Source organism: Acomys minous, assembly GCF_964271855.1.
Source record: "Acomys minous genome assembly, chromosome: 8".
NCBI classification, from domain to species: Eukaryota; Metazoa; Chordata; class Mammalia; order Rodentia; family Muridae; genus Acomys; species Acomys minous.
Window position 1 is genome coordinate 89,240,034 of NC_140489.1, and position 22,806 is coordinate 89,262,839.

General features: G+C 36.5%; 1 protein-coding gene across 4 annotated transcripts in view; it reads right to left on the minus strand.

Moving 5' to 3' along the window:
- Window positions 1–22,806, minus strand: part of ROCK2 (Rho associated coiled-coil containing protein kinase 2) — a 98,145-nt gene that overhangs the window by 29,057 nt on the left and 46,282 nt on the right. For all 4 annotated transcript variants that reach the window (XR_014780854.1, XM_084791385.1, XM_084791386.1 and 1 more), the window contains 12 exons: window positions 17,672–17,809; window positions 15,198–15,458; window positions 10,347–10,491; window positions 8,474–8,612; window positions 6,895–6,986; window positions 5,725–5,884; window positions 4,333–4,393; window positions 3,555–3,566; window positions 1,263–1,342; window positions 1,079–1,127; window positions 324–459; window positions 140–231 (listed from right to left, as the gene is read on the minus strand). Coding sequence is in view for 3 of the 4 variants with exons in the window: in XM_084791385.1 (XP_084647511.1) it covers window positions 140–231; window positions 324–459; window positions 1,079–1,127; window positions 1,263–1,342; window positions 3,555–3,566; window positions 4,333–4,393; window positions 5,725–5,884; window positions 6,895–6,986; window positions 8,474–8,612; window positions 10,347–10,491; window positions 15,198–15,458; window positions 17,672–17,809 (1,365 nt within the window). In the remaining variant the exon portion in view is untranslated. The remainder of the gene's footprint in view (window positions 1–139; window positions 232–323; window positions 460–1,078; window positions 1,128–1,262; window positions 1,343–3,554; window positions 3,567–4,332; window positions 4,394–5,724; window positions 5,885–6,894; window positions 6,987–8,473; window positions 8,613–10,346; window positions 10,492–15,197; window positions 15,459–17,671; window positions 17,810–22,806) is intronic.

The window sequence follows — 22,806 nt, forward strand, 5'->3', positions numbered from 1 at the left end:
CTTAAATAAGAAACTAAAGTATTTCCCCAGGCCCTATCCCCTCAAGTATTAGCGTTAAGGACTATAGCAACACTGCAATTGCAATCAGTATTAACAGGCATGGATAAACCTATTACTTTCTGGACACAGACCAACCTACTTGTTTCTGGAGCTGATTGACCTTCTCAGTGGATATCTGAGAGTTCTGGTTCCTTTTCTTCAAATCTTCAAGTTGATCTTTTAAGCTGTTAACTAAGAAGGAAAGCATTTTAGCAGCAAGCTTCAGTACAACACATACATTCAATATTTTTCTTCTTAAACATTTATGAGTCTGTATCACAAACCATCATTTTCCAAATTCCGTTTCTTGTCAGCTTCATGATCAGCTTTACGTTGATATTCTGCATTTTTGTGCTGAAGAAGGGCTTTTTCTCTTTCCAACTGTCTTAATGCTGATTCCACGTTTTTTCTAAAGGTAATCTAAAATAGCATTTAACATTATTATTAAAAGGAAATACACAGAGAAATCAGCCATATACTGTCAGTAATCTCCACACATTTTTTAAAAAAGACCTAAAAAACTATCATTGTTTTGTTAAAATTATAGTGTTCTCCATGTTTGCATATTTAATTTATTATATTAACAACAGTCAAGCTTTCTAGAAATTTCTATCACTAATGAACCGCCACTATTTAATCCCATGTACTTAAAATGTTATTACTATTAATGTTTTATTTTTAAAATTTACTTCCTATATTTAAAGCATAGCAGCCAATTTAATCATCATATAAATCAAGTTTTTAAAAATTAATTTTTATGTTACCATACAAATAATGGTTTCATTATGGCATTTTCATACATATATATCATTATAGTTTTTTTTTTTTAATCTTGAAATACCTACACATACTAAATTAACTCAAATTGACAAAACAAATCTAGGTAACAAAAATCACCCTATAATAATTTCCATCTTGCTCAAGTATTGGTAGATTTTACCAATATGTATTGCATGGTACTCTCTGAAAACTCTGTAGCTAAGAGGGTATGTAAGATTTTTACTAACAAAAATGTTAATAAAGTATAGGAAATTTTTACCTCTTCTTCTAGCTCCTTTGTTGTTTTCTCTAGGCGAGTATTAATAGATCTAAAAAATTTTAGAAAGAAACAGTAAATAAAATAATCCTAATTCACAATAAAAGTATAGACTACTGAAGAAGTCCTTATATAATTAATTCGCGCTTTTTTTCATTTTCAGCACTATTTAAGCTCAGTAGCATACTTGCACTTCTGTTCCAGCTCCTCCTTGGCTTGTACCTCACTGTTAAGATGTTCTTCTAGTGCATACAATTTTTTCTGAATCTGTCAAAAAATAAGAAATTATAAGTTTTGGTCACAAAGATGAGAAGCTTAAAGAAAACAATGATCCTGTTTGGCCTTTCCCATTTACTAGATCTCTCTGTAAGAGTAGGAGAACTGTACCTCCTTAGCATGACTTTGACTTAGAGGGAAAGCTCCCTCACCTCCCACTGTCCTTTGCAGCATATATACACATAAAAACACATTTACAAGAATAAACTCTTGTGATTTCCTACAGAGTGATAGGAATACTACTATGAAGGATTAAATGAATCTTGAGTAAACAATAGCTAATTAATTTCAAATCCTCTTCCTTATTTTTATTTTTTTTATTTTTATTTTTTGTTTTTAAGACAGGGTCTCTCTGTGTTAGCCTTGGCTGTCCTGGACTCGCTTTGTAGACCAGGCTGGCCTCAAACTCACAGCGATCTGCCTGCCTCTGCTGGGATTAAAGGTGTACACCTGGTTTCTCTTCTTTAATTTTTATTTAGCTGTTTTAAAGCAAATTAGAATGATTTTTAAAATTTGAATAATAATACATTTAAAATATCCCCTTTAAAAAATTTACTATTATCATTTTACATGTATGAGTGTGCCTACATGAATTTACAAGTGCTGTCCCATTAACAAGAACTAAATACCAAAGACAATGTATTCTAAGTGTTTTGTTATATGCCTTTAAACCACTCTGGAGGCAGAGGAAGGAGGATCTCTGAGAGTTCAAAAACAGCCTGCTCTGTTAATACTGAGTTGAAGGCCTCAAAATAACAACAACAACAATGGCAGTAGTGTTACATCTACTTGATTAACTAAAATTTAAAAGGGTGAATACTTTCAGACCAAGGCAGAAATGACACATCAAAGTTCTAATGAGTATGTGCCCTGGGGTGGGGTGAGGTGGTTCTTAAATATTAAATTCATCTTTAAAACAACAAACAAACAACTCTATTGTCCCAAAACAAGTATAGGCTAGGAGCTGGGAAGATGGCTCAGCCAGTAAGATGCTTACTGTACAAGCATGAGAGACTGAGTAACATACACAAGAAGTCAAGGTGTGTTAATCTCTAGCACTGGAGAAGCTGAAGCAGGCCAAAGCCAACCTGGTCTATTCAGTGAGCTCCAGACCAGCTACGCCTACAAACTGAAACTTGTCTCCAAAATAAAATAAAACACCAACTAACCAACCAAACCAAACAACAACAAAATCAAGGCATGCAGTTTGAGTCTCTAACTCCAGTGCTAAGGAGGAGCTTTGGGAAAAGTACAGTAGAGACAGGCAGATCTCTGGGGCTTGCTGGCCAATCAGTCTGGCCTATTCTCTGAGTTCTGGCCTATTCTCTGAGTTCCAGGTACACTGAAGACCCTTTCCCAGAAGAGAGGGTAAAAAAGAATATGTAGAGTATTCAGAAAAATACTGACCACTGGCCTCCACACACAGGTACATACAAACACACCCAATCACATTCATACACACTAAACATGTAAGTAAATAAAGTCAACTATCTTTTTGCTGTTGTTACTGTTTTTTCAAGACAGGGTTTCTCTGTATAGCTCTAGCTGTCCTGGAACTTGCTCTGTAAAGCAGGCTGGCCTCAAACTCAGAGAGATCTGCCTGCCTCTGGTTCTCAAGTGTTGGGATTAAAGATGTGTGCCACCATCGCTGGGGTTAGTCAACTATCTACCACCACCACCACCACCCGGAGTCAAGGTTTCTCTGTGTATAGCCCTGGCTGTCCTAGACTCATTTGGTAGACCAGGCTGGTCTCAAAGTCAGAGATCTGCCTACTCTGCCTCCCCTGGGACTACTAGTGTGTGCCAGCCATCACACACCTTAAGTCAACTATCTTTCTCCTCATCCATGTGTAACACACACACACACACACACACACACACACACACACACACACACACACACACACACACACACACACACTTTCCAACAATACGATTTTTTAAAAAGAAAATACAGGCTCATGAGCTAGTCAAGATAAGTACTTTTGGCTACTGTAATACTCGGAACATACATGTCATTGATAAATAAACTACAAAACTCATATTTTAAACAATAGATTCATAAGAAAAATAATTAAAAGGGTACTTGGTAGGAAAAAGGATGGGAAGTCTCTTGGGTAGATGCAGTACTCCAAATGGGAAGCAGACTATGATTAGAATAAAACATGAGTTTTTCTCCTTTTCAGTGTATTTGACAACGTACCTCCTGACTTTCCTATTCAAAAAAAGAAAGGAAAAAAGAAAGAAAACATTTTAATGCTTGTTATATTTTATAAAAGTCCTATAATGTATGTTATTCCCAAATTACCTAGCAGGCTTTTCTACCTTTTGTTACATTTGAAGAAAACTTAGCATTATAACTTACACCTGTATACGTATGATTTAGCTTTGTAAGCAGTCACAAGATATTTTAACATTATGAGAAATATTCTTTATATAAATACATTTGTAAACAGAAACTCAGAATGTGAACCTCTGCCCTACTTCTTTACACCACTGCTTTTACTCTTTTATAGCACTAAGACATCTTCTAACTGGTAATATAGTTGTTTATAAATCTACCACTTTTGTTAATAAATGAAGCTAAAAGCACAAATTCACATAACTTAATTACTTCAAAGTTGTGCTGCACACAGCACTTTATACTCTAAGAATGGTATTTCATGATTTATAAAGAAATACCAAGTGGATATGTAAATGATGGGGCTGGAGATGGTCTAATGGTTAAGAGCACTGGCTGCTCTGCTAAGGCTCTGGATTCAGTTCCCAGAACCCACATGGTAGAACTGTCTGGGACTCCAATTCCAGGGGCCCCAACCCATCTTCTGACCTTCACTAACATTGCATGCACTTGGTGAACAGACATAAATACAGGCACAACACTTGGACACACACAAAAAATAGATAATTAAAAAAAAATTAGTGGTATGAGTATTTGAATATGTGACTAAAGTAAAAACACAGTAAAAATGCACACATACTTCACTTTTCCTTGTTTGTATTGCATCATTTTCTCTACAAGATGGAGAATCACTTAATAACCTGGAAAGATGGAATGAGAATTTTTTTTTCATTTCATTTTAACATATTAGTCTTATATAATTAAGCTTCTTTCAGAGCTTACTTGAACATTGTAAGTGAAACATTTATTCTGCTGATGGGTGGTCAGTCACACTTCTCTGTCTCTCCACACAAGCAGTCTTAACTTTTAGGACTAGAGTCACAACATAGGCCCCCTTGATTCCACTTGAGTTTCTACAATGATTATATTCTATCATTTCTCTTAGAAAAGAACATCTCTTATTTTTTGCAAAGATAACATATAAGCTTGATGTTGTAATTTATACATTGTCTTTTTAAAAACTTAACAAATTTTTACAATCATTTATTTTGTGTGTTCATGTACTCAAACGCCAGGAGATACATGTAGAGGTCAGAGGACAAGTTGTGGGAGTTGGTTCTCTCTTTTCACCATGTATGTCAACAGAACTTGGCAGCAAGGATCTTACCTAGTGATTCATCTTGTTAGCCCCCTAAGTCTTTTTCAGTTGTGACCTTCCCACCATCTATAAAAATGGATGTTTCTTTTATCTCTGACACTTAAAAAAAACCCATATATTCTTTTTATGTATATAGGTGTTTGCCTAAACATTTGTCTGTGCACCACATGTGTGCCTGGTGACCATGGAGGCCAGAAGAGGGCATCAGATCCCCTGGAACTGGAATTACAGATGATGGTGAGCTGCCATGTGGGTGTTGGAAATCAAATCTTGGTCCCCTGGAAGAGCAGCCAGTGCTCTTAACCACTGAGCCATCCCTTCAGCCTAATTCCCTTATTTTGTTCAGAACTCAAAATACTTTTAGAATATTATCATTATTAGGAAGGCCACCTTCACTTGTCCGGTTTTGTTACTTCATCCTAAGAAACACCCAAACCTGGGCAAATGTTGACAGCTGTTCACTTTCATTATTACATGTGAGTGTACCAAGAAGTTTCTCAAACACTTGTAACATTTTATTCCAATACTTAAAAGTTTTCAGTGGTTCCTCCTTGCTTGCTAGTCAAAAATCCCTTAGCAGAACATCCACTGTGATAATCTGTTTAAAGGCAAATTACAGACTACCTTTCTTTATAATTCTATTCACTTATATCTTTCACATGATAATAAACTCAAAGTCAAGTATTTGTTCTTACTGCCCATCTTCAAAAGAATACGTAGAACAGTGTCTCTCAATCATTTGTAAATAAATAAAATGTAACATTCAAACACCAAATGAGGAAATAAAACTACAAGCAGTTTAGATAGTCTATTAGGAAAAAATCTGACAGATAGGCTATTATAACAATAAAATTTAACAAATAAATAACATACAAATTTTCTCTAAAGTAGGTAAATCCTATAAAAGGCAGCTGATTTCCCACAAAAGCCTTAGGAATTGGGAAGGTCTCTACATCGCCTTTGTCATCTTCAATGTCGTCAAAGTTGCTGCTGTCTGTGTCACTGCTGAGCTCAGGCACCACTGGAGCTGCCGCTGTGAGGAAAGAAAATATTATTTCACTCACAGACAAAATAAAAGATCAGCTTTTTTGTTTGTTTGGTTTTTGTTTTGTTTTTCGAGACAGGACTTCTCTGTGTGTATCCCTGGCTGCCCTGGACTCATTTTGTAGACCAGGCTAGCCTCAGATTCATAGAGATCCACCTACCTCTGCTTCCTGAGTGCTGGGATTAAAGGCGTGTGCCACCTCATCTGGCTAGATCAACTAATTTTTATGATAATATATTTTATTTTTAAAAATCTAGCAACATATCTTCCATTTGAGAGTTAATAGAATTAAAACTATGTAAGTAATTTATTACTATGTTAGATCAGCTTTAAATATAGACTAATATATCAAACAACAAAGGTCTATTATATTACTCTAGGGGCTAAAAACTACAAGTAGCAATAACATATATATTGTATAGAATCCTCAGTTTTCTACTTTTGTTGTTATTGTTGTTTTGTTTTGTTTTTTGAGACAGGGTTTCTCTGTGTAGCCCTGGCTGTCCTGGAACTCATTCTGTAGACCAGGCTGGCCTTGAACTTAGAGAGCCCCCTGTCTCTACTTCTGAGTGTTAGGATTAAAGGCATGTGCCGCCACCACTTGGCTAGTTTTTCACATTTTAAAAGCAGAGATATTTCTTCTTAAAATAAATCAACATCATATATACATAAAGTAAATTACTGTTTTATCAAAATGTGGTCTCAACAAATAACTATTAATTTATTAACTTAAGTACTCAAGTTAAAGGATCATATTCCAAAACTGCCAAATTAAGAAATGTATATTGCTTATTACAAAAACAATTGGGTTGCTTTAAAAAACCGCATACTAGCTTACTAGAATAGTGATAAACTATTTAATTAGAAATGTTGTCACAGGAAAATAAAATCTCTCAATTTAAAACTGAGTTATCCATTCTATCAAACATGTCTGCTTTTTCCGAAGAGAAAATCAATTTATAAGAACCAAATGGAAACACTTAGACTGAGTGACTTACTCTCTCTTATATTATCCCAATTCCACTGATCATTCTTAAAGAAAGGATGCTGTTTGATTTCTTCTACTCCATTTCTTCCAAGTCGTACCTCCCTAAACAATGCAGTTTAAAAATATATTATGAAGAATACAAATATTAATTTTTAACATTTTTACCAAAGCAAGGATCATAATTGAACTTTTACTAAAAGTGTCAGCCTAAGTGTTTCTAAAAAATAAGCTATGTTACTTTTGAAATGCCTAACCTCTGCACAGATTAAAGAGATATAATTAGTATGTGGTACACAATAAGCTATGTGGGAAATAAATTCTACTTCCATTGACATTCTGCTGTCAATCAAAAGAACATAAAACTTCCAGATAAAAAAGTCTCTCTGAACATGCCAAATTGCATGGCCCACTTGGCACATGAGAACTCTGAGCAAAGAATTACTTCAGGCTGCTCTCATAAAAACACCATTTAAATATCTCTTTTCTCTTCTTAAAAAGAACTCATATCTGAAGCTTGAGCTACCCATATTTAATACTAGAAGCTCTCTCTCCATTTATATTAAAATCATCATTATGAATAAAATAAAAAAGACTAAGAATTTCATTCTTTAACACCCATAAGCATTCCTGAAAACTACATGGAAATAAAAATCATGTATGTAAGTGTGGTTTTGGTGAATTCCCAGTTTGTACCCCGTGTTATAATGAAATCTTCACTAACCCCAGCAAACATAATTTGGGTTATATTTCATTTTATCAACACTGGTTGTTCATCAACCATATAGCTACCCAATTTTACAGTTCAAGAAATGACTAGAGAAACCAAGGAAAAATCAAATAGTTTGCTCACTCTTTCCAAGGCAGTTCATCTATTTGCTTTTTTAAGATCATACTTTCCAGAACAGATTTGTTCATATACAAATGCAAATTAAAGAGATGGAAGGAAGCACTTCCGTATTAAACAAATAGGGTTTTTTTTTTGTTTTGTGTTTTGAGGGGTGGGATAAGACAGAGTCTTACTATATAGTCCTGGTTATCCTGGATGTGGCTATCTGTAGACCAGCCTGGCCTCAAACCCAAAGATCTGCCTGCCTCTGTCTCCCGAGTGTTAGGATTGAAGATATGCACCACCATACCTGAATCACCACAAAAGTCTTAGGAATTTAATTTAAATAGTTTTTAAGATTATAAACTACAAATTATTTATCTATAGAAATTCCATTGCTCTTAAAAGTTTTATATGTGTGTGTGTGTGTGTGTTTATCAAGAATAATATGGATTACTACATAAAGGGGTAAAACAAGTGATATAAATTTTATCTTTCAAATGTAGTTATTTAGTAAATCATTTATGCATTTTTATAGATACAAGGATTGAGGTTGAAATTACATTATAATTAGGTTGTGTGCAAAATGATGAAGGTAATAGAATTCCTACTTTGCAGGGAGTGTGGTGGGTGTGGGGCCTAAACTAGAATTAAATATAACTAAGATAACAAGAGAGGCTGACTTCATATTAATACAAAGCAAGCATGCCTTCACTTCTACAAATTGTAAAAGTGAAAGGGCTGCTCTCTGTGTGTACACTACCTGTCTGTTAAGAAGGCACATATGAGATTCTTCGCATGTTTAGAAATTTCTGTATCTTCAGGGAAACAAAGTGAATTTTTATGATCCATAATTTTGCTGTAGGTTCCAACAAGTGAATCTGCGTAAAATGGAGTATCTCCTAAATTTTAAAGAAAAACAGTAATGAGTGGAATAAAGAATTCGTTAAATACTTTTCATATAACATTTAAATATCTTAGGTTTAAATCTATCTTCTGACAAGAGAGAGCAAATGGCCTATACGCCATAAATCAAAATGTAACCATGCCAATGACCTTCTACTCTTGAAAAATAAATCTGTCTCTGAGTTTTTTCTAATTGAAATATTATATTGTGGCATCAGGCATGGTGGCACATGCCTTTAATCCCAGCACTCAAGTGGCAGAGGCAAGCAGGTCTTTGTTTGAGGCCAGCCTGGCCTATAGAGTGAGTTCCAGGACAGCCAGAGCTACATGGTGAGATCCTGGCTTGAAACAAACAAACAAAAAACAAAAACTCCAGAGGCAGAGGCAGGTAGATCTTTTCTGGATTCCAGGACAGCCTGGTCTACATAACAAGACTGTGTTTCAAAAGAAGAAGAAAGAAGAAAGAAGAAAGAAGGAGGCCGAATACATATTTGGTTCTGTGTTCAGTTCAGGATAGTCAAGGCTTCATAGAAAGATCCTGTCTCTAACAAACAAAAGTCCCAAAACACACACAAATAGTAAATAAAATTTAGTTTGCAAATCAATGATATAACAAGATTACATGAACTAAAGAACAGTTTCCAACTACTGGAACAAATACCAAAATTTACTTAAATATTTACTCAACCATTTAAAACATTTATCATAAACAAGCTCCCCCCAACCCACCCCCAAGACAGGGATTCTCTGTGCAGCCTTGGCTGTTGTCCTACCCTTGCTTTGTAGACCAGGCTGGCTTCAAACTCACAGCGATCCGCTTGCCTCTGCTAGGATTAAAGGTGCGTGCTACCATGCCTGGCTCCATAAATAAGCTTATTAAGAAATCTTGGGTGCTACTGAGATGTCTTAGTAGTCAAAAGCATGCAGTGCTCTGTAAAGGGCCAAAATTCAGTTCCCTTCATATGTCATGTGCATCAAGAACTAGTGATGCATAGTGGCACATGTGTAATCCCAACATACAAGGAGCTGAGGCAGAGAATTTTGAGTTTAGGGCAGCATTAGCTATATGAAAAAACTCAGAAAAACAAGAAAAGGATCTACTGGAGAAACATTTCTACCAACATAGAGCAAACTTTTAATTTCTTTTCAATCACTATGCTAGTCTTAGATCAGATTCTAGATCATTTTATTTACCAGCATGTGTGTGTGTAACCATGCACAGGTCACACTCACTGGTGAAGGTCAGAGGACAATTGTAGGCGTTGGTTCCCTTCTACCGTCCCCTGAGTCCTGAACATCAAACTCCAATCATCAAGCTCGGCAGCAAGTGCCTTTTACCTCCTACACCCGTGGTTCTCAACCTTCCTAATGTTGCAATCTTTGTATTGTGGTGACCCCTAACCATAAAATTATTTTTGTTGCTACTCTGTAACTGTATTTTTGCTACTGTTATGAATCATAGTGTAAGTATCTATATTTTCCAATGGTCTTAGGTGATCCCTGTGAACAAGTCATTCAACATAATCTCCCCAAAAGGGTCATGACCCACAGGTTAGAACCACTATCTTAAGTCACCTCACCAGTTCTCCATCAGATGCTAGTTCAGTTTTCAGACATTCTAATCCCTCCCTTAAACATGGCAATTCCTTTAAATATTCCAATTCTTAACTAAACTACAAGGTGTTACAAGAAGGGATTTCAAAAGAGAAGACATTCAAATACTGACTTACCTACTAGCATCTCAAAAAGGAAAACACCTACAGACCACCAATCACATTCTCGCCCATAGTAGCCATCACCTCCTTGTGATTTCAGAACCTCAGGTGATATGTAATCAGGCGTTCCAACTGCTGTATCACAATGCACCATGCCTGTCTGGGTAAACAGCAGAATTAAAATACAAAGGCAAACATCCAGAGTGAGCACACACTCTTATTATCAGACAGACAATGGCATGTATCACTTCCAAGAGAACCCACTGCTGACATGGTTCCAGGACTCAGGAGGTGTAGACACCACCAAATGCACAGAAATGTCTGCATTAGTGAGACCACGGATGAGTTCCATCCATGGAAAAAGGAAATGGCAATGAGCTCCCAACACTATAGAAGCAGACAATTTTTGTTGTTCGTGTATTCATTACACTATAAAGTAAGAGGGTACAAAAATGAGATCTTAATGATACAACATGAGGAAAAGAAAAGCTCTTAAGAAAAAAAAGCAGCTCTGCTGTTTGGGAAAGCAACAAAAGCACTTACAATGAATGGCAAAAGCACCTCTCAGCTTGGACATGGAATTAAGAAATGGTTCACAGTTTATCAAAAGCATACTCAGGAAAGGTAGTAAACATTTAAAATAAAGACTATAAAGGTTGACACGTCTTAGCTTTACATATTTCTAATATATAGCTGTGTCATCAACATATTTGGCAAAGTGATTCAATACCTTTACCTGTGTTTGGTTTTGTTAGGTAGTAAGATACCTTTTATAAGTACCTTCTTAGAGTCTGTATGTGTGTAAGGTGTTATGTTTGTGTGTAAGCTAGAGGTCAATACTGGCTGCTTTCATCTATCACTCTTCTCCCTATTATTTGAGACAGAGTCTCTCATAAAACCTTGAGCTCAGTAACTGACTAGACAAGCTAGCTAGCAGAGCCCAAGGATCCTCTGTCTCTGCCTCTTCAGTACTGGTATTATAGTTATATGCCACCATGTTTGGCCTTTTGTGAGAGATCTGTGTTCAGATGGTCATGTTTGATGGGTGAGTATCTTATCCACTGAACCATCTCCCTAGTTACTCAAGTTGTCTTTTTGACAAAGATAAGAATCATCCATCACAAGCTGGAGAGATAGCTCTGGTTAAGAGCACTTGACCATTCTTCCAGAGGTCCTGGGTTCAATTCCCAGCAATCACATACTGGCTCACAACCATCTATAATGGGATCTGATTCCCTCTTCTGGTATCCATGAAGACAGAGCACTCATATACATAAAATATATGAATAAATAAAAATTTAAAAACCCACCCATCACAGAAGAGAGATAGGAGGGAAAGAGAGCAAGAGAAATCAAGCTTATACATGTAGCATGTGCATACAAAGGCACTCTAGCAGTACAAAGCTCTTTCACTCTAAGTTTTGTCCAACTTGTCAAGATTTTAATAAATTAATCCTTCACTTCCTCTACCTGCTCATGGTATATCCTACATTTCTCACAAAGAAGCTATAGAAATACTAACATGCTAGGTCTAAGGACAGAGCTTGGTGCTTAAAGTGTCTGCCTAGTATGCACAGTCCTAGGTTCACTCTCCATCACCATATACTACCTCCACAACCAACAACAAACAGCCCTAAATAACATGACTTCCTTGGGAAAAAAAAGTTCAATGTGTTTTGTGGACATGATTTGTACAAATGTTTCAATGCTATAAAGCATGTTAAACATGAAAAATTAATTTAAAAACTGGTATACTGCGTGTCCTTAAATTTAGCAGAATAAATGGAATATCATTTTTCCAAATACAGCAAATTAGATACATTAGTCTTTGTAATTTGAATATGAGTTAATAATTTCTATGAAGCTTGGGCAGATAACATAGAAATACTTTGTATGGATTACTACACATGATAAAATAAGACAGTAACATTAAAAGGCAGGGCACACAATTTGTTAATTTTTTGTAGTGTTGAAAATTGAACCCAGGGGTTTATGTAGGCTAAACAAACACTGCACTACAGGGTGGGGAGTACTCAGTTCCTATAAGTTCCATTTATCAAGGACTATCTTGTACTTTACACTTCTGTTGAAAGGTACGAGAGACAATAAGGATAGAGAAAAATCCTTTTAAAACCAGAGGCAGCTACACATATAAAAAAGTAAAAATTTGACTTTTTTTCATGAATTAGCATTATCACAGTGAATTAATCCAAGAAGCTTTAAAAAAACAAAACAAAACACTAGCTATTTTAGCAGGACATCGTCAATCCAAAATGCAATGTTAGCAAATCTATTTATTACAGTAGTAGGAACTAGCAACTGAAACAAAATAAATGTATACTAGGGTTAAACAAGTCTTTAAAAAAAAATCTATAACTAGCTAATAAGAGCCAGATTTTGTTTGTTTTTAACTATTTTAAGAAAGAGATTTTTAAAAAATGAGGATGATTAGATTGGACCTTGTGCTGTTAGACTTAAACCAGATATATCAATGATAAATAGTGGTACTTGATATAGTATCAAGAGAGAGAGAGACTCAAATGTAAACACATGAGCACATGGCTTAATACTGGGTATGTATAACCTATGCCTCCTAGCTCTATCCACTGACTGAGCCTGAAAGTCATGATACTTCAGGAACAATGAGCACATCCAGTACTATAGAGATGACTACTAAGTACCATTCTCTAATAAAAGAAATCAGAGCTTCTTGGAATGATTGTAGGGCTAGGGGAAAAAAACAAACAGGCAAGTTTTTAATATTCTATAGGATCAAAATCAAAGCCAACACACTAAAGAGAGACATGCTGAAAGGATATGGAGGTAACCTAAAGAGCCTTCGTAAAGTAGCAATCTTTGAACCAGGTTTCTACATGTGAATAAAAAAGGCCTAGATCCAGCATATATAAAGCATATGAATTAAGTAACACATTATGAAAGAATTGTATAATAAATCACAACTTTGGAGCTACAAGGTATTGTGACAGGACATCACAAAAAGTCGTATCAAGAGGCTTCATAGCACAGGCTGACGAGCTTGAACTTCACTCATTCTGTTGTATCTATGAAAGAAGTTTGAGCTGGAAAACAAGCAGGCATTCATTTTCAAAAGGTTACTCAAAATTACTTTGATTGGGGGCTGGGAAAGTAGGTAAAAGTGTTTGTTGTGCAAAAGTGAGAACCTGAATTTGGATTCCTAGCAACCCAGTAAAAAGCCAGACATGGCAGCACAAGCCTGAAACTCCAGGCTGAAGAAATGCAGTGGACAGGTAGGCCTCAGGGATTTACTGGCCAGCCAGTCTTCCAGGTGCAACAACAACATGGAGGGCAAGGGACATGGCTCAGTGAGTAGGAGCATTTGATGAGCAAGCATAATGACCTGAATTCAAATCCTTAACACTCACACCTAAGCCAGGCATGGTGTGTGTGTGTGTGTGTGTGTGTGTGTGTGTGTGAGAGAGAGAGAGAGAGAGAGAGAGAGAGAGAGAGAGAGAGAGAGAGAGAGAGAGAGAGAGATACTGGCCAGCCTAACTGATGTGGTTCTCAGTTCAGTGAGAGACCCTGTCTAAGGTAATAAGTGATAGAAGACTCCTGACCTCCGGGTTCCTCATCACACATGTACGCATAAACATATTCATATCCCCCCCCCTCTCATAAAATGGTGGAGAGAGATAGAGGAAAGCACTTAACATACACCTCCAGAATATACACATACACTCATGGGTAACCGTACCTGTACACATATGCCACACATACACCAAAAAATTATTTTAAGTGTATTAAATTAAATGTCTTCTAAATATATTTGATGATTTGTCATTGACAAAATATAGTCAAAGAGTTTACTGAAAACTTAAAAATTGATCAATCAGAAGTCTTGGGGTTGGTCTTATAAACCATTCAAAATGCCTCATATGAAGGTAGAATATGAAATGTTAAATAAAACTCTTTATTTTTAAAAGTATTAAAGGCCCTAGACTGACTTAAATAGGCACCAGGCCTTCCCGTCCATTTTTGAGAATTAGAACTGAGCACTGTGTCCCTGCAAAGGTGCACCTACCTCTTTCTGAGGCTCTCAGTCAGTACAGCACAGGTGTTACCATTCTTGTGTTCCAACTAAACAATCCAAGTGTTCAGACTCACACTTCATCTGGCCCTAGCTACACAAAGCTGCCTAGCTGGATTCTCTTAGAATTACATAGTTTCTTTGTCACTTTTATTATTGATTGGTTGATTGATTGATAAATTGTGGAGGTACGTACAAGCATATAACTTGCAGAAGTTGGTTTTGTCCTTTCACCAAATCCCAAGAAGGGACTTGATGGCAAGTGGCTTTATCCACTGAGTCACCCCACTGGTCTAAGCTATGTAAGTTTCTGAATGATATGCTGGCATTGCTCCTAAAATACAGCAAAGATTACCATTTTCATGCTTTGTTTTGTTTTTCAAGACAGGATTTCTCTGTTTAGCCTTGGCTGTCCTGGACTCTGTAGACCTCAAACTCACATCGATCTGCCTGACTTTGCCTCCCCAGTGCTGGGATTACATGGCTCAGGGGTTACAGAGCACTGACAGCTCTTCTAGAGGGTTCAATGCTCAGAAGCTACATTGTGGCTCACAACCATCTGTAACTCCAATTACACAAGTTCCAATGCCCTCTTCTGGGCTCTGCAAGCACCCTTATAATGACAGAGGGGAAAACCTGACTTTACAGAGTTGTCTTCTGAACTCCACATGAACATCATTGCATATGCATGCATTTTCTCTGTTCCTCTGTCTGTCTGTCTGTCTCTCTTACACACACACACACAGACACACAAAATGGATAAATTTTTTAAACAGCATTTTTTTTACTGTCTTACTTACTTCATCCATTTTCATACATGTGCCAAAATCTGCCAACTTTAGATGACCATGCTTATCCAAGAGCATGTTATCAGGCTTCACGTCTCTATGTATTAAGCCCATGGAGTGTATTGCATCCAGTGCAAGCACTACTTCAGCAGTATAAAACTTGGCCCATTTTTCAGGCACATCATAATTACTCATAAGGTTTACAAGGTCTCCACCTGGCATATATTCCATCACCATGTACAGGTACCTGTCATCTTGAAAGGCACAAAAGAGCTGGAAAGGGGAAAGAACAAAATTATACTAAAAACAAAGCCATGAAAAAGAAAACCTCAAAATTATTATTACTAGTGAAAGAACAGACTACAATTAAAACAGAGTTAAAATTTATGAAAACCTTTACTTCTGAGTGAGGCCCGTTTAATGAGAAAACAGCAGACAAAGTTTATATGATTACTTTTCCAAGGTATACTATAAAATAGACATAAATGACTGTTTTCCTCTCATGGAATGTAGGAAACTAAATTTAAAAAAAAAACTTTTTAAAAAAGGCATAATAGGAACAAAGGAAACAATAGCTCTGAAAAACTAAACAAACTATTGCTCATAACTTACACAGAAGAGAGTTAGAGGTAGAAGCAGCTTAGAAACATCTAATAGATACCAATTCAACCAACAGAAGAAACAAGGCCCATAAAAATGAACAGTCAATAGTCACACTTGGAAGAGAACTAACTCTTCTTTCCTACTCTCCATCTTTTTTTTTAATTTTTACTTTTATTTTTTATTACATTGGTGTTTTGCCTGAATGTATGTCTGTGTGAGGGTGCTGGATCCCCTAGAACAGGAGTTACAGACAGTTGTGAGCTGCCAAGTAGGAGATGGGAATTGAACCCAGGTCCTCTGTAAGAGCAGCCAGTGCTCTTAATCATGGAGCCATCTTTCTAGTCTCTTCTCCATCTCCTTATTTATGATAAGCAGCAAGCAACATTGTCACCTGCTCCCAGGCTGCTGTGTCATGCTACCAGACCCCAGAAAGACAGAGTAACTGTAAGTCCCAAGAAAAGTTATCTGTACAGCCCACCAAACAGCACAGGCCCCCTCAGCCCCATCTCACAAGCAAGCAAATAGTAAAGGCAGAACCCAGAGATTATTGCAATAATAAAAAGATCCCTTCTTCCTCAGTAGGAATCTACTCAGCTGGATCAAAGATCAAAAGATAGCACTGTATGAAATGGCTAACTAGAAATCCCAGTGAGTGATTTAGAGCTAAAAGTGGAATACTTTAGTGCTATCCTCCTTTTGGGACAAGGTTTCCTTATGTAGATAAAGTAGAACTCAGAAAGAATCCCCCTGTGGAGCCTCTTAAGTGCTGGGATTGCAGCTGCATCCACCAGGCAGACATTGTTATCATTCTTTATTCAAACAAATTATCAAGGCCCGTAATTTGCCATACATGCACAAATAGTTTGACCTGTACACATAAGAATATCTAAACAATAGGTATAATTCACCAAAAAAAGGACAGCTAAAGCTCAATCTCATTTGGGTGTTTTGCCTGCATGTATGTAAGTGCACTACATGTGTGTGCGTGGTGTCTGTGGAGCCCAGAAGAGGGTACTGGATCCTTTGGAACTGGTTACAGGTGGTTGTAAGCTGCTATGTAGGTGTTGGCCAAACCTGGGTCCTCTGGAAAAACAGCCTGGCTCTTAACTGATGAGCCATGTCTACAGCCCCCCTTAGCATCACTTTTTAAAAGCTGTACCAGTGACCTTTTAAATGACACATGGCCTTAAAAAAAAAAACTCCACACTGTCTCTTTCAAGCAAGATATGTAAGTGCTTTTGAGCACACACTGGTATGTGGCTACTCTTACTTATCACCATTGTTCAAAAACACATGTAGATTTGGATACTGGAGTTAAATACCATGTAGAGAAAGAAGCAAGGCTGGTGGTGTACATAACAGGAAAAAGAAGCAATATATCAATCAATTCTTTAATCCATAGTTAGTTATAAGGCAGACTCAGGAGCAGTAGTAACATTGTATATTACAGAAAAAAAAAAATAAAGGACTGTCAAAATTTCAAGATCCTTACTACAGAAAGCATTCTGTCCCAGTTAAGATAGGCTGAGAATGTCAGTGTGAGGTCTAACTAACCAATCTCAGTAAGTACAAATCCATCCAATGACAGGATGAATTCAGAGTGGCATACTGGTTGATCATACCAAATCTTCATATAAAGCTTCATATAATTAAAAAGGAAATGGTTTCAAGTAATAGTTTTTATTACCAACTTAAGTAATCATTGCATGCTATGTCTATACAGATATTTTACCAAGGAACATTAAACAAGCATCCTGAATCAGGTCTAATAAAAAATAATTACATTTTTACTATGTGAACAAAGCACATTAATGTCCAACACACAAAACACTTTTCTGAATGGCACTTTAACACAATAGAATTATAAAAGTTGGCATGCTTACCTGAACCACCCAGGGACTGTTGGCAAAGGCCATAATATCCCTTTCTTCCCAGAAAAAAGCAGAATCTGATCTTTTTATCATTTCAAACTTACTAAGAAGCTTCATTGCATAAACCTTCTGTGACGCCTTATGACGAACCTATGAATTAAAAAAAAAAAAGACAAACATGAGTAATACTTTAATTGCTGAAAGAGAATGATGGCAGTGCAATGCTGTTGACAACTAGCTGCAAACAAACTGCCCCTTAGGCAAATAAATGAATGTAAGACCCTGTCTCATATAAGTCTCCAAAGTAGAAGTTTAACACTTATGAGGAAGAACATATATAAGGGTCCAAATATTTCAGGAAATATACCTTTTAATTCTAGCCAAATAAGCAACTATCTCATTTCAGCTAAATAAATTCCTATTTAGAACTATTAATCTAAAATAGTTAGATTAATTAAGCTAACTATTTTTTTTAAAGTAAGATACTATTTAACAGACAATCTAAAAAAAATGTTTACTGAGGGGGAAAAGCATTTCTTTTAGTCTGAAATGAGAATGTACACACCACTCATTATCTTAACATTAAGAATATAATATAATAGATCAGTTTGCAAGAGATAACCTGATTTTATTAACTCAACTTCATTTTTTCTAAGTATCTATTTAAAAAATTAATTTCCAAGAAAAAATAACCAACAATATGGTTATTTGATCAATTCCTATTTTGCTTAATAGACTGTAAGTTTCTTCAGAGTAAGAATAGGGTCTATTCACAACCACATTTAATTCTTAGAACATAGCAAAATATCACAAAGCCAAGAAATACAGAGTGTAAGCTATAACAGATAACACATACTAGATAGTAACAAATAACTAGTAATGTATACAAAACTGAAGCATCCAAGCTGCATTCCTGAATGTATCTCTTCGTACAGTAGTTTCCAAGTTGGTAAATGGCTGTTTCATTACTCAAGCTGCTCACGCTAAAAATTCCTTTGTCAGAAAAACATGCAGTTTACCTTTAATTTGTTTCTGATCCAGCCATGTCTAGTGACTCCCATTGTTGCCAAACAGGTCCAATATCTTTTACTCCAATTGCCAGCAAAATCTCCACTAGTTTCCTCCTTCATATCCATTCAGTCTACTGAGCTATGTAAATAAACCAAGTCTGGTCACTCCTCACCACATCTCTTTTGCATGTGCTGCTCTCTGTGGAAAGTCCTTTCTCCTGAGTTCACTTCCTGACTCCTTCAGATCCCAGTTCAAATACTGTTGTCTCAGAACACCTACTCTGATTTAACTCATTGTCTCCCTCTCCTGCCAGCATATCCCAAATTCATTTTCTCCTCCTTGCTTTTGATCCATATCACTTACTAATCTTACATCACTTAAGAATCACAACTTATTGTCCTATCTCTCAGCATCAGAATTTAATCCAATAATGATTAAGATTTGTGCCTATTACAGTGTATGTACCAGGCACTACTGTGTTCTGATACATTACCTTAATCTTTGCTTTAGTCACAGTGAGGGATCCTTTCTGTCAGAACAGCAAATATAAGACACAGAGAATTCAATTTGCCTGAGGACTGTAAAGGTGACAAATTGAGGCTGAAATGTACATCCAGAGTCTACATGGTTTCTATACCTGTAAACCTGAAATTAGCATAACCCACCTCAGAGCCAGTCACGCCAACCCAATATTGCAATCCCCCCTGCAGTTCTCTCCCTCTGGGACGCTCACTGGCATTTGGTCCCAAGGTTGGAGGAAGAAGCTAAGAAGAGATTAAGTTTTTGACCATAGTGCCTAGAGTCCTGACTAGCCTAGAGCCATATTTCCAATTTAAACCTTGTCCTTTTGTTCTTGTTCATACTTTTTTTAAAAATAATTTTATTTAATTTTAATTTATGTGCATTGGTGTGAAGGTGTCAGATCTTGGAGTTACAGACAGTTGTGAGCTGCCGTGTGGGTGCTAGGAATTGAACCCGGGACCTTTGGAAGAGCAGACGGTGCTCTTAACCACTGAGCCAACTCCTCAGCCCTCTTGTTCATACTTTAAGTACAATTATTTTCTTTTAGTTCCTCTAATATAAGAATGAACCTTTCTTCTTTATTTTTCATTAGAAAATCCATCACAGTCCCTGGCTCCACCTCTCACCCGAGGACACTAGCTTATTTTTGACTCAGCTGAAATATGAAACTCTTCAAAAGAGGCTTTGTCTGACTACCCAATAAAATTAAGAACCTCGCTAGGGACCAGTAATAAATACTTTTCTTAAAAACTATAAAGAATCTCAGCATTTCCTCACAACTTCATTTGCTTTCTTCCAACAATCTCTATTATTTTGGATGTTTGCTACTTACTGCCAGTTGCCCAGAGGACAGTGTAAACGCAGTAACAACAGAGATTCTTCACGCCTGTTTTGTTCTCTACTAATCCCCAGTAACAAGTTCAATGCCAGTGCTGGCAAAAATAAAAGATACTCAGAAGATATCAAACATCTGAAAAAACAATTCTTTCCCCCCCCCCCTTTCTTTTTTCCTTTTGGTTTTTCAAAGCAGGGTTTCTCATGTAGCCCTGACTGTCCTGGACTCTGTAGACCAGGCTGGCCTCGAACTCAGTGATCTGCCTGTCCCTGCTTCCCAAGTGCTGGGATTAAAGGCGTGCAACACCACGACCGGCTGAAAAACAATTCTTTAACTTTATGACTGACCAACCATTAATTTTCAGGATTTTCTCAAGTCATGGTCTCACTATATAGTCCTGGCTGGACTGGTACTTGCTATATAGATCAGGCTAATCTTGAAAGTGGAGATCTGCCTGCCTCTGCCTTCGCCTCTGCCTCTGGAGAGCTGAGATTAAAAGGCATGTGTCACCAGTGAACTTCCAGTTTTAAAGAGGAGTCAATAGTAATAGTCTAGTTACCTCTTGTCAAATGCTATCTACATCTAGAATCATACTTTTATTGATTAAAATAAAGTAAATCAAAAGAACGCTCATATCTTTCCCAAAAGAAATGGAAGAAAACAGCATAATTTGTAAATCCAATACTATATAAATATAATAAAAATTTAAAAATCACTAAAAAATGTTCTATTTAATACAGTAAGTTTTTTTTCCTAACAAAACCAAGTAATTTTATGTACATGGACTTTTAACAAATCTCTTCTAGAAAATAGACAATTCCTAGCACATTCAATACAAATATTCACCAGTCAGAATCATATCCTTCTGGTTATGATAGAATAACAGGAACTAGCTAGCCCTCCCACTGTAAACCATCATCAAATAGTATAAAGCAACAGTTTCCACCAAGACTTTATAAAATGAGCAGCACATGACTAAGTTAAATCCGTAATGGCCCAGAACAGTTTGAAAATAATTTCTCAATTGGTGTACAAGAAGAATTTCTTAAGCAGAGCACAGTGATACTGATGAGTTGCGGGGTGGTGAGAGTGGAGTCAAAATTAGAATTCAAAAGAAATGAGGAAACATGAAGCAGACTGAAAGATAACTTGCAAATTTCCTGGGCATGCAACTGATAAATATTAGAGGATAAATTATTCTCTAGAACAGTGTTTCTCAGCTTTCCTAACGCTGCGACCCTTTAATACAGTTCCTTGGGCTGGAGAGACGGCTCAGAGGTTAAGAACACTGACTGCTCTTCCAGAGGACATGAGTTCAATTCCCAGCAACCACATGGTGGCTCGCAACCATCTATACTGAGACCTCATGCCTTCTTCTGGCCTGGAGGTGTAGGTGTACATACAGATAGAGCACTCAGGAAAACAAACAAACAAACAAACAAACAAACAAATCTTTAAAACAAAAAACAAAAAAACAGTTCCTTATGTTGTAGTGACCCACAACCATAAAATTATCTCATTGCTACTTTATAACTGTAATTTTGCTACTGTTATACATTATAATGTAAATATCTGATATGCAGAATATCTGCAAATGGAGTTATGACACACAGATTGGGAACCGCTGCTCTACTACTACCTAACAAAACCTAACAGTAAATAAATATAAACATCAAAAGGAAGCAGCAGGGCTGGAGAGACGGCATAGCAGTTAAGAGCACTGGCTGCTCTTCCAGAGGACTCAGCTTCAATTCCCAGACCCACATGGCAGCTCACAACTGCCTGTAGCTCTAGCTCTAGGGGATCTGACTCCTTCACAGACATACATCCAGGCAAAACATAGATGCAAATAAACAAATACATAAATAAATGGAGCAGCCGTTCTACTAGAGGCTGAGCCCAATTAAAGTAAAAGGACATAACAGCACTACCTTGCTCTTTCCGCATACCTACTCTGACAAAGTATAAAACTGAGCCTAAACAAATTAAGGATGATCAAGTAGGAAGTCACTGAACAGACTTTTGGAATGAAAACAAACATTCTTCAAAGAGATTAACAAACCTCAAACTCTCTACCCCATAGCCACAAGATCTAGGAAATACTTTAAGACTTACTAAAAAGGTAAAAAGGAAAGCATAATATCATTAAGGAAAAAGACAGTTAAAAAAAAAAAAAAGGAAGGAAGGAGGGAAGGGAAGGGAAGGGAAGGGAAGGGAAGGGAAGGGAAGGGAAGGGAAGGGAAGGGAAGGGAAGGGAAGGGAAGGGAAGGGAAGGGAAGGGAAGGGAAGGGAAGGGAAGAGAAAAAGGAAAAAGGCAGTCAAAAGAAAAGTTAAGTTTAGCTTTAAATTTTTCTTACAAAAAAAGTAAAAAAAGCAAGCAAAGATAGCTATTAGAAATATGCTTAAATAAAACAACACATGTAGTAGAAATCAATTAGAAATTCTGTAACAAATAAAAACTTCAGAAGGGTTTAACAGAACAGCAATTAAAAAGTGAGAAATTGAGTGAGTATAAGCACAAATAAATTTGAAAAAAAAATGAATAAATGAAAGTGACAACTCAGGAGCATCCAAGATAATTTTAAGCTGTTTAAAATATGTGTAAATATAAATGGACTAAATATATCCATTAATGAATTATCAAACAATTAAGAAGCAAGACATAAATGTATGTGGCTTAGATATAAACCAGACAGGCTGAAGATTAATTAAGGGAAAGACAGACATATTTGTCATAGAAAACAGCAAGGATACAAAGTTACACTAGAAATGAATGTAA